The sequence below is a fragment of the Vidua macroura genome, chromosome 4 (assembly GCF_024509145.1).
Source record: "Vidua macroura isolate BioBank_ID:100142 chromosome 4, ASM2450914v1, whole genome shotgun sequence".
In the NCBI taxonomy this organism is placed as follows: domain Eukaryota; kingdom Metazoa; phylum Chordata; class Aves; order Passeriformes; family Viduidae; genus Vidua; species Vidua macroura.
The window spans coordinates 63,001,813-63,017,224 of NC_071574.1; the positions used below are offsets into that span (position 1 = coordinate 63,001,813).

At 40.0% G+C, this 15,412-nt stretch overlaps 1 protein-coding gene across 2 annotated transcripts in view; it reads right to left on the minus strand.

Annotated features, from left to right (window-relative positions):
* Positions 1-15,412, minus strand: part of AFAP1 (actin filament associated protein 1) — a 113,906-nt gene that overhangs the window by 52,198 nt on the left and 46,296 nt on the right. For both annotated transcript variants that reach the window (XM_053976477.1, XM_053976479.1), the window contains exons 2-3: positions 11,298-11,426; positions 6,128-6,225 (exon numbers count right to left, since the gene is read on the minus strand). In XM_053976477.1, coding sequence (XP_053832452.1) covers positions 6,128-6,225; positions 11,298-11,424 — 225 coding nt within the window. In that variant the 5' untranslated portion in view covers positions 11,425-11,426. The remainder of the gene's footprint in view (positions 1-6,127; positions 6,226-11,297; positions 11,427-15,412) is intronic.

Sequence of the window (15,412 nt, forward strand, 5' to 3'; positions counted from 1 at the left end):
AAGATCATCAGTATCTAGTTAAAAAAAAGACAAAAGGCAAATAGCTTCACAATGATCATAGAAAGAATTTGGTAAAGGAGTTCAATTCTACTCTAACTCATCCAGTTTAAATGTAAATTCCAACTAAAAGCAGCTGAGAACAGCTCATTCTGGCAGCTTAGACAAGAGGAAAGTCTTGAAATATGGTGATGTGTATTGCTATAAAGGTATACTATAAATTAACTGAGAAGGTAATTGCTTTAACTAAAACTTTTCTGGGGTACCTTTTGTAAATGAGAAATAAATCATCAACAATAATTCACCAGCCTCAACCGTGGAAAACAGAAATAGCAACTATAGTGTCCTGCAAGACATTGCTAACATCAAAAAGAGGTGGTATACATTTCTTCCTCCTTATTCTTTATGCAATGACATATTATATTCCACAATCCCAGTGTGCCCAGGTGGCCAAGAAGGCCAATGGCACCTGGCCTGGATCAGCAGTAGTGTAGCCAACAGGACCAGGGCAGTGACTGTCCCCTTGTACTCAGCACCGGTGAGGTCACACCTCAAATCCTTTTGGGCCCCTCACAACAAGAAAGACACTGAGGTGCTGGAGCGAGTCCAGAGAAGGGCAACAGAGCTGGGAAAGGGTCTGGAACACAAGTCTTAGAGGCTGAGGGAGCCAGGGGTGTTTAGCCTGGAGAAAAGGAGGCTCAGGAGAGACCCTATCCCTCACCTGAAAGAAGGTTGTAGCTAGGTGGGGTCAGTCTCTTCTCCCAAGTAACAAGCAACAGGACAAACGTCACTGTCTCAAGTCATGCCAGGGGAGGTTCAGATATCAGAAGAAATGTATTCACCAGAAGGATGGCCAAGCACTGAAACAGGCTGCCCAGGGAAGCAGTGAAGCCACCACTACTGGAGCTATCTAAAGTTGTGTAGATGTGGCATGGAGGGACACAGTTTAATGGGAGCTTTAGGCAAGCAGTTGGACTCAATGATCTTAAGGGTCTTTTCCAACCTAAATGATTCTATGTCCTATGACTGCTGTTCTGGTCACCCATGAGCAAAGTACATGATCCTTATAGCAGCTGCTCAGGAGAAACATTGGTATCATTCACTAGCATTAAACCATAGCTCAGAAAGGAACTGATAGAGCCTTTCTTATACACAGTGGAATGAAATGAAATCTGAGAGGAATATGATTTGGATTACAAAGGATATCTGAAGCACATGTACGGTGAGGGGGAAAGGACCTACTTAAACACACAGACAAAGACTGGCAATGAGTACTGGGATGGTGGAACAACTTTAAAATTGAAATAGTGGGTTAAAGAAACCTAATGCTAGCAAGTAGATTTTAGTTGGTTTCTGAAAGGGTTAATACTTTATCACTGCCTGCAGTAAGAGTAACTGCACTGATAATTCAAAAAAGGCTTCTGTACTTGTTCCATCATTATGGAAGAACTTGCTCAGACCTGTTCAAGCTGAGGGTATAGCCAGCTCTGAACGAAACAAATGAATATTTGTTAAATTTATTTTTGTGGCTTTCGACTCTTCTTTTGACTCTGCTCCAGGAAGGAAGGAAAGAACCTGAAAATTAGCACTGTCTTAAGATCATCTTTAAAGAGAAACAGAGAATAACAACTGTTTTTCAGTGTTAGAAGGAAAAGGCAGATTAAACAGAGAATCCCAAGTACCCACCTGACACATGGACCCTTTGCTTCTGTCATGGCACTTTTCTCAAGGCACACTTTAGAAAAAGTTCAAAAACTGTCACTTTTTTGTTTGCTGGGCAAAGAATGATTAATATAATTGGTGATATATCACCTCAAGATTCTTTTTGATTTCCAAGTGATTTTTCTTCTTCTGCAAGGATGCTGTCTCATTTCAGCATTTTCTAATAAATATCTAAGAGTTTATCTGACAGGCAGCCAGATAAAGGGAGGCTGTCAAATGATTTCTCCACAACAGGAAACCCATTTATATGAAGCACTCCTACAGAGTGAATGTGTATTGTGCAGGAGTGGGTTGGAGGAAGATGACCCATTCTTTTGATTCATATCTACAGGGTTCTGGAATTTTGCTGAACATTTGTTGTGGTTAAATAATTATTAAATTGTCAATATTCCAAGAAAAACAAAACGTACACTCAATTTCACTGTGAAAAACATGCAAAATAGCTAAGTGTGCTGTTTGTGTTTGATTTTGTTGGACAGCACAGTGCAATGAAATCACCAACTGTCAGATGTAATATGACAACCAAATGCTTGGAGGCTAGAAGTATTCTGTCACTGTCATGCTGTGGATAATTTATGCCAGTAATCCTCAGGCACATCTGAGCAGCGGGACACACCGGATATTATCCCACTGCCTCAGTGGAAAATGTACTTCAAGGCAGCTTGGTGATGGTGCAATGATGGGATCCCAGGTGTTAAACCATCAGCAGCACTTTGAAGCATGCACAGAGCCTTGGCTGTGTTATTCCTCCAAACCCATCATCAAGCACTGCTTCTTGCCTGTGAAGAGCAGGGGAAAGCCATAAAAGCAGCTGCTGATGTGGAGGTGGATGAGGCAGGCTGAAGACAAGCCCTGGCAGTGAGCAGGTTCCGGAAGGGAGAACAGACAGGACTCCATTTCAAACACAGCGACCTCCTGCTCTGCAGCTGACCCAAACAAAGCCTCAGAGCTGTTGGCACTGCATCCCTGCTGGCAAATTCAAAGTAACACACCCAGACAAGTGGTGTCTCAGCTCTCTAGAGGGACTCAGCGTTGCCCTTAAGCTTCACATCCTTTATCTGCAGAGTTTAATTTGCCAGCCACCTAAAAGAGCTGCACACACAGACTAAAGCAAGAGGGATTTGGACTTTCTACGCCTGACAGAAAGTCTGCCAGACTAGTCCTCTACATTAGAGAGCTAGATGTAGCCAAGGAAATGTATATAAAAGAGAATTACTAAGAGACTGTGTGCTTAGTGATTTTCTTAATTCAAATGTATCTAAGGCCCAACTTTGTCCCTCAACTTTGTCCCTTAAAAGCCCACAGAGTCCAGGAAAACTCTCCAGGTTCTAATGTGTTTTATTAACTGGAGACTTAGTTTAAACTATTAACAGTAGGTCTCAATAAAATGAATTTTATACTCTTTGTTCATGGGCTGATGAATAACAAAACTGATAAAAGATTTGGCCTGAGCAAATATGCAGGTCTATTTGCAGATTTACAAAGGAAACCTTGCACAGCACCTGCCCACACATAATTCTGGCTCCTGGCACTACTTTAAGGAGTATTGAATTCCTTCCCACCCACACATCTTTACATAAGGAGAAACTTAAACACCAGTTCAGACTAAACATTTTTGAATGCAGAAATCCTTGAGTGACATAAAGAGCAACAGTGGTGTAAATGAACCTTTAATTTTCATCACATTCAATGGGCTAAACCCAGAGATTTTAAAACAGTGTATAATTTATTTGAAGTTATTGATTCCCACCTCCAGTAAATTCCTATGCTCCATCAGCACAATGTGTTTTCATTGGAGGCTGAGACCATCACTAGATGTTACTTAGCAAGTGGAAAAAACTTTTTGTCCTGAATAGCTGTCAAAAAGAGGTGCCATAGAGAATGACTTCCAACTTGCCACGTGAAGAAGGGCAACCGGCAGCAGGATATTCCAGCCTGTGGGGCCCAGGGAATTTTTTGCCACTCAGCTATGGAAACACAGTCTATGAAAAGTGGCTGGAAAGGTAGCTCAGTATTTATATCACTGCAATTATGTACAGTTTTCATAGAGATTGGCATCAGCTACAAATTTTTAGGAGTCCATTGATTCAGGGTGGATTGAAAAATCACCATACAAGAGCAGTAATGGCTGAGAGAATTAGATCTTGGCCACTGTCACTAATGTCCTGTGTATGAAAAGAAAGCTAATATGACAGTCTCTGAACATATCAATAATATCAAGGGTTTAAGAGACACCTAATAGGGAAAGGTTTCCAAGAAACAGCTAATGATCAACTCCATTATAGCAATGTGACTTCAGGAGAAGAATTCAAAGTAAGACTGGGGTCTGAGCTTACCACAGTGTTCAAAGGACAAAAAAGCTGATGGTTTTGTCTTTTTGTTCGGATTCCTCCTGGTCTTTTGCAGGACAGCAGCAGTCTGTCATCTTTTTCACAAATTACAATGTGACACCATATTAAAATATCACCACTTTTAACCTGTATTTGGATAGTGTAAGACAATGGGAGGCTTGGGACACCTCCTGGCTCATCTCATAGTGGCACTGAAAGGGAGGTGAAATCCACCACTGCCTGACAGCAGCAGCAGAATTGCAGAACCACTGACAAAAATCAGCTCTTAACTCTATGGAAAAAATTGATGAATTCACTGAGGTGAAAACATCTGCAGTGTTAGAGGCAGATCACAAGGGAGGGCCATGTTCAAACTCCACTTTGCCAGGCTCAGCATGGGAAGACCACACTGCAGATCAGCCAACTCTAACTGTGTCAACTTCCATGGTAATTCCCACAGTATCTCAGAGAAATATTTTTGTTATTAAAAATCCAAAATTAACTACTGCAAAAACCAGTGCTGACCTCCTGGACCTAAGTCATACTTCACACCATTTAACTTGCTGCAGCTGTACCAACTTTAGGGGAATTTACACATTAGTGTATGAAAAAGGAAAAGGAGATGGGCTGTCCTAAGAAAAACAACTTGAATATTCAGAGCCAAACTGAACCCACACAAATATAAAGACTGAGGATCTTAGTTGGTTTCAGTTTATGAAACCTGAAGTACCTGAAGTCTACATTTCAAAGGCATGTTCATTTTGCATAATTATCCTGCCTGTTCTGAACTCTTTCCCTTCTAATTTATGCTGTATGTATTTTGAGTTAAATAAAAATAATCAGTTTCTGGCACTGTTAACCATGAAATGGATTTTCTAAGTTTCACTGCATATTAATAAGACTTCTTTTGCATCCATTAAATATATGCATAATTAATCTACTGTCACAAACCTAAAGCTAGCTTTGCTTAGAAAGAAAGTAAGATTAAGGTATTCTATACAATACATGTTTGTTGTGGCTTTTTTTTGTTTTTTGTTTTTTTTCTGCAGTCCATAGCATTTTAAAAAAAGGCTGGCTGGGAGCTTGATTTGATACATTAGTTTATATGTTCATAAGATGCTACTGGCTTATATATCCCAGGCATAAATGTGGTAACAAAATACCACACTAAAATGAGGCAGAACATCAGCCATCCAGTTACTCTGGCCCTGTAAGCTGCATCTGTGCTTCCTGCTTCAATGAATGTGGGTCTCCATGGATGGTCCTCATCCCTGTGCACAAAATTTTCCACACAAGAATAAAGGGATGGATACTTTATCAGTATCAGTTCAACCTTCAACAGGCTGAACCACGATATGCTTATGCTTCTCCAAAAAAATGTTGAAAATGTTTTCTTCATCATATCTACTGTAAGGTCACTAGGAGAGAAGCACTGAAACTTTGTTTACAGTTTTTTTCTATAACAAGACAGCTGCTCCCAACTGGAGGATTGAATTACAGATCTCAATCAGTATCTTTGCTATAAACACCTCTAAGAATCAGTGCATCTGCTTGATCTGAAGGGAATTTCTTACCCAGAGACTGGGCAGGAAAGGCACTACAGACTTTATTCATAAAAAATGAAGTATTCTTCCTTCATTTTTAAACTCTGCATCTTCATTTTTCAGCGACTGAAAGGAATCTTCTCATTAGGCTTGCTCCAGGAAATGTTGCCAGTAAAAGTGTAAGAAACTGTCTGGGACCTGTGAGCTTGGCTAAGCCAACCTCCAACATAGGACAGGTCAACTTCTGAAATTAAGGCTATGTTGCTCAGACTTTTGTCTGAATTCTGAAAATCTCCAAGGATTGCCATTCCACAGCCTTTGCAGGTGACCTATTCCCAGGCTTATTTCACCACAGGGAATTTTTTTACATCTCTTCTTCAGGCTGAACCGAATTCCCTCAACCAAAGCAGAGGTGAGAGGAATAATTATTTCCCTGGACCTGCAGGCTCTTCTCCCTTGTAACCAATTCTTTTAGGACTTACCATAAATACATTCTCTCTTCTATATATTTATATAATTAAATATAACACTCACCAGCCACTGCTGAGGTATTTCTGGCAGAGGCATTTGAGGAGGCGCCGGCAAACTGTTGGCAACTTCTTGCTTCTGGACATGTTCTTTTATTTCTAAACCTGTGGAAGAGAAACAAACATCACTTAATACCTTGGTGGATGCAAATGGGGTATTTTTTCCCCATGTGGCTCCCATGTCTGACTGTCACACACTGAAATCTGGCATGCAGTTCTGATCACAGCCCACCTCCCAAGTGCAGTTACTGAGGCAAGACTGGAAGAATGCTGGGAATTCAGGAATTTAATCAAGCAGAACAAACACATACTTGCTCTATATGATAATGACATATATGCTGTTTGGATCAACAAATACCAGACATTAAAAAAAATTACAGGAAATCATTCTGAACTGCCCATCCATCTCAAACTCAAAACACGCTGCCAAGGTGCCTGCCAGATAAAAACATGTACTGGGGGAATAGGCCACATTTGAAAACATCCCAGTGGCACCATACAGTGAATAAAACATAGCCTGTGGGCAGTACATGACCAGCTGCCTTTTTTCAGTGGAGATGATCAACAGTTGTTCCTGTAGCACATTTTGGATGGGCAAAGCCATCATGCAGAAACAAGCCCCAAACCATCTTTCATGCCAAAAGAATGAAGAAGAGGGTGGAAAAAGAGCCCCCACCTGCCTGCTTTTCCTGGAAGTGATGGTGACAGCTCTTTGGCCAAGCCCACAGTGCCCATGTTCCCTGGGACCCTGCTGCCACCACCACCTCTGATCATGGAGCTGTGGTGTGAGTCTAAGTCCCAGGGGAGCAGGATGCTGTGACACTCCAGCCTGGAGCACTGCTGAGGGACACTGCCCAAACCAATTCAGCATTAACAGAAATGCACACTGAGCATATTTTCCCAGCATTTCCTTCTTACTATTTTTTTTATTTTTAATAACCTTGTAGTTTTCCAGGTGAATTTGATAAGGGAAAAGAATGAATGTAAATTGCTTTGAGGGTCCTTTGTGTCATTGTTGCATCTCCCTCACAGGAGAAAAGAGGAATGACCAACTCACTATGTGTTTTTGGCACAGTAATTTAAATCACAGTTGAATTCCCTTCATAGAAACAGGATATTGTTTATTCTTCTAAATATCAAAAGAAGATTAGGGTGCATCTCCTCAGTGTTCTGGCAAAAATTCAGTCCATGGATTGTACCCTTCTTAACCCTAGACAGAATTTAGTTCCTAGTCTTTAGCTGCATTTTTAAAATATATATTTACATAGTCAAATGGATGCCTTTTGGTCAAGATCATATAATTCTCAAAAATGTAATCAATGATGAAACATTTCTTGTCATAATATCCCAGTCCCACTGGCTGTGAAGTCATGGGTTGAAAAACAACACTGATATTATTAAACTGTCTCTAAAGACTACTGATTCTTCTTTCTTCCTACAAATAAAGAGAGTGATTAGTCTTGGGAAACATTCCTTTTTTTCTTTTTTTTTTTCAGTACAACTTTCATTCATTGCTCTTTAAAAGGAGTGATGAGTCCATATTGTGACTGCCATCCATATCCATGTCTCCCATGCTTTCCATAACAACCAGAAGTCATATACGAAAGAATTTTTACTGAAAAAACCCCAAACTATTCCAAGTGAATACTGTTGACTCTATAAAACTATTTTTCTCCAGTTTTCATGTATATCTATTTAAACAAGAACCTGCTCTAACGTTTAATTCCTTCTACCAAATTACACTGCAAAAGGAGTACAACAGATTTAGGGCATCAGGTCCTGTTAAGGAAAACAGGCAGTGTTGACAGTCATATTAAATTACTAAATCCAGCAACAGTTCTTACTCCAAAATAAACTCTTTGTGTCTTTGTTTTTTAGAAAAAAGTCTGAGTTTTAGAATGAAATGCCAAGTGTTTTCTTCAGACCTACACTCCACTGGACATGCCAAGGCTCAGGAAGAAAAATAAGGTTTATAGTTTTGCCAGCTATTCAGAGTAACCACTGGTTTGGATGCAGGGCAGGTTGAGGCCAAGCAGCTACAACCTGAAGAACACATCTGCCTGGCCCAGTTCTCTCTGCTTGATAGATATTAGATGAAGAAAACAGTGTGCATTTAGGGGAGATGGAACAAAACAAGGCAAAATACTTCTAAAGAATTCCCCAAGTGAGAACTCACTCAGTTTGAAGTGTTTTACTGAAACCAAACCAGGCCATCACAGTAACTTCCACACCTTTACAAAGAAAAACATAATTGCTCATTTCCAGACGTTCTAACAAAGGCAGCCAGTTCCCAGTTTCCCAGATCCACCATCACCATTCCCCATTGATCTTACAGGTTCTTCTCCAGCAATCAAAAAATCCTATTGGATTCATGAATGTTGATTTTTGCAAATGCAACTACAGAGCTTGAACTCAGCATAGTCCTCAAGCCTCTTAAACTGTGCCAGCAACCTAAGAGCTCGTGTGGAGTCGTGTGGGTGGAGTAAAACAACAATTTGAAAAACAGACTCCAAATGATAGTTCATCTTAGTTACAGAGTACTGTGGGTTTATGCATCTTTTATTGCTTTTAATTCTAATGAAGAGATGAATAGTTTCAAAGGGATGGGAGTACTGAATGTTATGACTGATAAAAAAAGCAGCAGGGTCGGCTCCAGTAAAGTACATGACTCCCTGGGTAGTTTCACACACACTCAAGGCCAGGACATCATGGCAGAGCTCCCAAGGAGGCAGTTCCTCTCCTTCCCTGCCTTGTTCCTGTCCCTGCACCAACCTCTCCTTTGAGCCAGCATGTGTGTGGCCTTAGGTTGAACCAGACCAGGGAAGTGACACTGGTTAGGACTAAACCAGTAAAAAAAAACCAAATAATGTTTGTGCTAGCAGAAAGGAAGAGGCAATACATGAGCAGCCTGGGGAGAGAAACTGGATGCTTTTTTAGAGGCCATGCTGGCTTGAAGTCTATTCAATTACACAAACTAAAGTTTATAGACATATAAAGCATAGTCCTATGATCTCTTATTTAACCAAACTATGGGGTTTCCTTAACTCTAGTTTGAACTAGAGCATATCTTTTAGCAAAATATTCCATCTTGATAAGATGCCAGCAATGGCATGCAGAACTTGCTAAGTTCTTCCATTAGTTCACAGCTTCAATGCTCAAAACATGCTTTATTTCCACTTCAAAAACAAGCATTCAGCCATTGCACTTACTCTTGTGTAAGTCTAGGAGCTTGTTCCCAGTCACTCCTTTTCTACATAAAGATTAATTATGACACCTCATTTTGGTTAATTTGAAGGCATATTTCTGGATCCTTTAATCACTTTTGCAACTTTTCTTTGAAATTACATTTGATCTCCTTGAACGAAGGCACTAGAGGTGAGTAAAATGTTCCAGTAACAACCGCACTGAGCAAAGCCCTACCACTTAATACATGGATCTCATAGGGATCTTGGTGATGGATGGATCCTGTAATTGGATGAAATGGATCTTGTTACAGAGCCTGCAATAGGCTTTAAAACCTAAATGGTAGGTGCTGAAGCTATGGTTCTGGGGTCTTCTTATCTGTCACCACATGTAGAGCCATAGACTGGACACACCTAGGAAAGTGTCCTGGCACACAGAAATTGATATTCACACAGTTAAGACCTCTCGCCCTCAAAGTGATTTTGAGCTGTCTACAAGGAGCAGATCTTTGCCGAGCTAACTCCCACATCATGCCTAGAAACTGATGGAGGACACAAGTCTGCTCAGGCCAAACCAATGCAAGCATCACTCCACAATTTAACAGCATAAATAATTGAACTCTAGAGTCTAGAGACATACTCAGCATTGTGAAATGGAGGGGTTTTCGTATCCTGGAACACCATCCACAATCCCAAAAGAAAGGATGTGACAATCTTTCCCCATGTTTTCAAAGCTGGCAACAGAATGACACCTGACTTCTAGAAAAAGTCAGATGTTTTTCTCAGTAAATCTAGTTGTAAAGATTTCAAGAAGAACACGCAGTGTCAGCTCAGCATTGCTGAGGTTATTTTGAATGCCAGTAAAATACAGCTGTTTCTAAACATAAATTGCAGGTTCACCCCTACAGATTTTTGAGGAGTTTGGTGTATTTTGATGAGCTTTTGGAGCATGAAGACTCCTTCCACAATATGAGAAATTGGTATCTACCTTGTTCTCTCAGTAGGAAGTAGAAATAGCGGTGGGTCTTTAAGAATGTCAAAATGGAAAAGAGGACAATCATTACTTTAAAGATCTCCTTGGACTTAAATCCCACGGCAAAAACTATTTCTTTAATAAATGGGGGCAACACTACAACAAACAAGACCACATTTTTCTACCAGAGAAGAAACAAATCAAGAGAAATACAGTTGCTCACAATGTGGCATTTTTCTTCAACAAACTCTGTTATTTTTCAAAAATCTAAACCAGGGGTTTACACTGGCAGTACTTCTGTCAGATGTAGTGGAGACAGAGGTCTTAGGGCCCAGATGCCACTGCATACAGAAAAGCATGGTAAAAAATATAAGGGTACTGTTAGAAAAAATAGTGAGGAATGCTCTTCACTAAAACTCTGTGGAAAGGTTCCTGTACACAGTGAATCACTTATGTTGCACTCAGTTCCATAACCTTGACGGAGACAAGCAATTGTGCAATAAAAATGGTTTTAGATAGGAAGAAAACACAAAAGTAAGTCTAATTGCAAAATGCAATCCAAACATTCTGACAACCATTTCCTATCTCTGGCTTGGCACTCCTGTATCAGTTATGCACCAGACTCCACCTCAGTATCAAGGCTTTTGATGGATTTGGGTCATTTGAGACAGATGAAACGGTGCTGTGGCCAGCACTCTCTGACATTAAAACTCACAAGAGCATTACTGGCACGAACTAAATGAAGAAGCCACTCTACCAGCAGAAGTGAAAACATTCTACCTAGGCAATAATTCTATGGCTGGGTTCACCTATGTGCACCCAACATACTTCTAAGTGTGCCTTTTGCAATATTTTACTGCTGGACACAAAGGAAAGCATTCAGGAAAATTACACTTTGGCTTCACCCTGTCTTTCTGTCTTGCTTCAATTTAGGGCTTGTCTTCAGCTCTTAAAAGTTATTTCACTGAGCACAGACTTATTTTGTGCATTCTGCAAGCGAGAAAACACACCCCAGCACTGACCTTTTGATGACTGTATCCTCAGGAGAATGTTAGTTATTACTGCCTTCTTCTCCCTGACAGTGGAAGTTAGATATTCATGGTCCAGAAGTTCAAGAAACAGGCGCAGCTCAACTATTAACTCTTCCATGGCTGAAAGACAAAAGAATAGATTTACTTTTTATGAAAAGTCCCAGTGGAAAAAAAAAGATAAGAGTTAATTCTCATTTATCCACATTCACAGTTATTTTCCAGTATTTCTTAAAAATGAAATGAAGTCCTCCCTGCTGAAAAGATACTTTAACATTATTATACACTAACAGAACCAACAGAATAATCCATTAGTGAACACTGCTGGCACTTATAACATTTATTTCCAATCTGAAAGATGTAACTTTTCACATGCCACATGATGAAGCCAGCACTAGACAAGTTATGTGCAGGGATGGTGGCCCCTGGCTTTTCTATTTCTGCCACTCTGGTTCCCCTCCCATTAACAAACTGCAAAATTTATTACAGCAGAACAAATTTAAGGCTTGGTAAAGCTTCCAGACACCACTGGTATTTTAATGAATCTTTCCTTCATCTTCTTTTTTCTGTTTGCTGTGGTAAGAAAGAGCAGGTACTCTTTTCTTTGCAGTGATTTTTCTTTTTTATGATCTCCAAAGACAAGCTCCCAATCTCTCACATGTTTTCTTATCACTCCCCAGATTCCATGTGATGCATTTCACATTTCATCCTATTCTATCATTCCAGATCTCAAAGCTTTCCAACTCTAGAAAAAATTACATTCCTTCTCTCTATTCCCAGTGCTTCTCATTTTTTTCATCAATGAATTTCATAAGCACAGTTCTACTTTTTTCCTTTCAAGTTATCTCTGAAGTCTTGCATTGTCCTAAGAACAGTAGTAGCTCAGACCATACATACAAACACCTTTGTTACAGCCTGATCTATGACATCCCTTCAGCAGGTTTCAGAGGAAACCCATGGTATTGAACCACATTTTCATGCTTCAGTTCTCTCATAATTCTGAGATTCTCTGGTCCCTTTGCTTAAGGGGAGGTACTATTTATAGTTTTGCATCCTCATTCCAAAATGCCTCCACTTAAAATTTTTCTCTACTTAGTCCCATTTGTTTTTATAGTCTTTTCAAGGCCTAACTGGGCAACTGCTGCTAAGCCCCTTCAGACCTCTAAAAGGTCTTTCTTTGCTGCTTACTCCCATACCAGCTCTTCCCTATTCCTAAAACCTTTCTGATACAATTGTTTATCCAAGTGAACCTGGAATCCTTTCTTCCATTTCTGAGAATGTGTCAGGGTGTTTAACCAACCCTTGTTTGAGGTGCATTTGCTTTATCCCACATTTGACAACAGCACAGTGCAGGGAAGCCTGCAGATGTCAGCTACACTCCTGCAAGGCACTCCAGGCCTATATTTGTCTCCAAGAAAAGCAGATTTTCCCATGCATTTGCAGACTGTACCTACGTTCTGACTGCTCTGGGAAAGCCAACAAACTCCTGGCAAGTGCAGAAGATGTGCCAGTCAGCAATACCAGGGCATGAAAACAGCTTAACAAAGAAATTCCTGAAGAAGTATGCTTGGGCAAGTATTTTCACAGAATCATTTAGGCTGTAAAAGACTTTTAAGATCATCAAGTCCAACCACAGCACTGTCAAGTGCACCACTAAACCATGTCCCTAAACACCACATCCATGTGTTAATCAAGGACAGTGACTCCACCACTTTCCTGGGCAGCCTATTCCAATGCTTGACCATCTTTTCATGGAAGACATTTTTCATAATATCCAAACTAAACATCCTCTGGTGCAAATTGAGGACATTTCCTCTTCTCCTGTCACTTGCTATGTGGGGTAAAACACTGACACCCACCTCCCTACAACCTCCTTTCAGGTAGTTGCAGACAATGGCCACCCTGAATCCCATTTTCTCCAGTCTAAACAATCTCAGCTCCCTTAGATACTGCTCCTTAGGACTTCTGCTCCAGACCCATACACTTAATTTTCTCAAACAAATTTTCTCAAACACACTATTCATTTGTACATATAATTCCATCCTGCCCAAGTTTTTCTTGTTGATGATACTCTTTATTCAGCTGAGCAGTAACACTGCCATTACATAAACTGTCCACATTTTCAGGAGCTATGTTTCTCAAAGATTTTCACAATATATTGGCAGAAAGAGGGTATTTAAAATTATAGGAAAACTGTCTGTGTTACTTCACAATTTAGCTCATGAAAAACATCCCATGGCTACAATGGTAATTTTTTTTTTTGCCATCACATTTGTAGCTGTCTAAGCTCTCTAGAATTCTGTCAGAAATCCAAAGTATTTCACAACAACCCTATTACTTCCAGAGTTGTTCAAATTATGAAACAACATATATACAGCATACAGCTTTCTGAAGCACAAAGGCATAGATTCAGATTTGCAAAGTGGTAAGTGATCACAAGACTCTAGGAGAAATGAAAAGACCATATGACCAAAAAAAAAATAGTAATACCCAAATAATCAGCTCATATCTTTTTCACAAATTATAAAGTTTAGAGACAAGATGTATATTCCATTCTGTGTAGAGCAGTCTCCAGCTTTTAAATATGCTTTGAATAGAAAGTTCATTAATATGGCTCATTTTAGTTACAGAATATATGAATATTTTAATAGTTACTTGATATGATATATGCTTTCAAAAGCTATCATTATTATACAATCTAGGCAATCATTGTGAAACCTAATCAGCATGCAGAACAAGAAATGTATATTTTTCATGTAGTTCTACAGCCGTATTTATTGTTAGTAATTGCAATTACTGTTAGTAATTTCATATATACACTAATATTTATTTGCAATGCCATGTTTCCTGATTTCTTTAAGGCAAGGGACTGTAAATAGGCTGAAAAGGAGCTCTGCCTTCACCTCTTCACCAAAGAATACTGTATGCCACAGTCACCTCATTTCTTTGCTGAGCACCTTCACTTCTAGGAAGGGAAAAAAAGGATGAAAGCATCAGATACCTTTGATATGCAAAGTGTACACAACTGTGTTAAGTTATTAAAAATTATCAGATGCTTCGTCTCAGGATCTTATAATCTAATATAAACAGATGGATTGCACAATGAGAAACAAAAACAGAGCAAGAGGGAGTTACCAGGGAAGGAGACAGGGAAGCAAGAGGACAAGAGATAGGAAACCGCAACTGGGGAGAATTCTGGGAGCTGGCACCAGCCCAAATCTCTCCTGGTTGTACCATAAACGTGTGGCTTTTCTCTGTGTCTTGGAGGAAATCTGCATTGCAGTCCCTGGTGACCCCTTCCCATTGACCTACAATGACCAGCCCATCAAAGGTACTGGAAGCCATTTAACTTCCCCAGCAGAGGATTTAAAAAACAAAGCTTTGGTTAGGATGGATAAGAGGATGGGAAAATGAACCTGATACCAGTGAGGCAACACTTGAAAAGGCACCAAAACACCGCCTTAGCAGCACGCTGACATTCAGCGCGTGTGCCTGTTGTCCAGAGGTGCAGAGGTCGAGCAGTGCCTCTGCCAGGAACACAGAGCAAGGCAAGACTGCTGCTCCTGCCTTGCCAAGCTCACAGGTGTGTGACACCGACTTCAGGCAAGCAGCCATGAATGCTAATTCACAATGCTAGTGCGACAACAGAATGAAATTGTTAGCAGCTGTTAACGAATGCTAAACATGAACACTTAGACATTGTTTCTACCAGGACTAAATGAGGGATGTATTTTCTTTTGTGGGAGTTAATAGCATCATAAATATCAAAGTGTGAAGGAAGAAAAGTTCTGAATTTGACTTCATATATGCATTGATGTCAAACATCCAAAAGGAAAGAAGGGAAACACTGCTCCCAGCTAGCAAGAAACACTCTTTCCACATATCCTAGAGCATACTTTCCTCTGTTAGTACTTTTGTTGCTTAAGGAAAAGAGCAGAAATACTGCCATGGAGTGTATTGAAATAAAGTACTGAAAACTCTTTTTTCCAAGATGGCAACAAATAAACTTGTATGTTCAGAGGACGAAATAAGTTTCCCTGTTGCCAATCCTTGGCTGATTTTCTAGATTAAAAAATCTTATTTTCTCCTTCCTAGAAATGTGATGATGT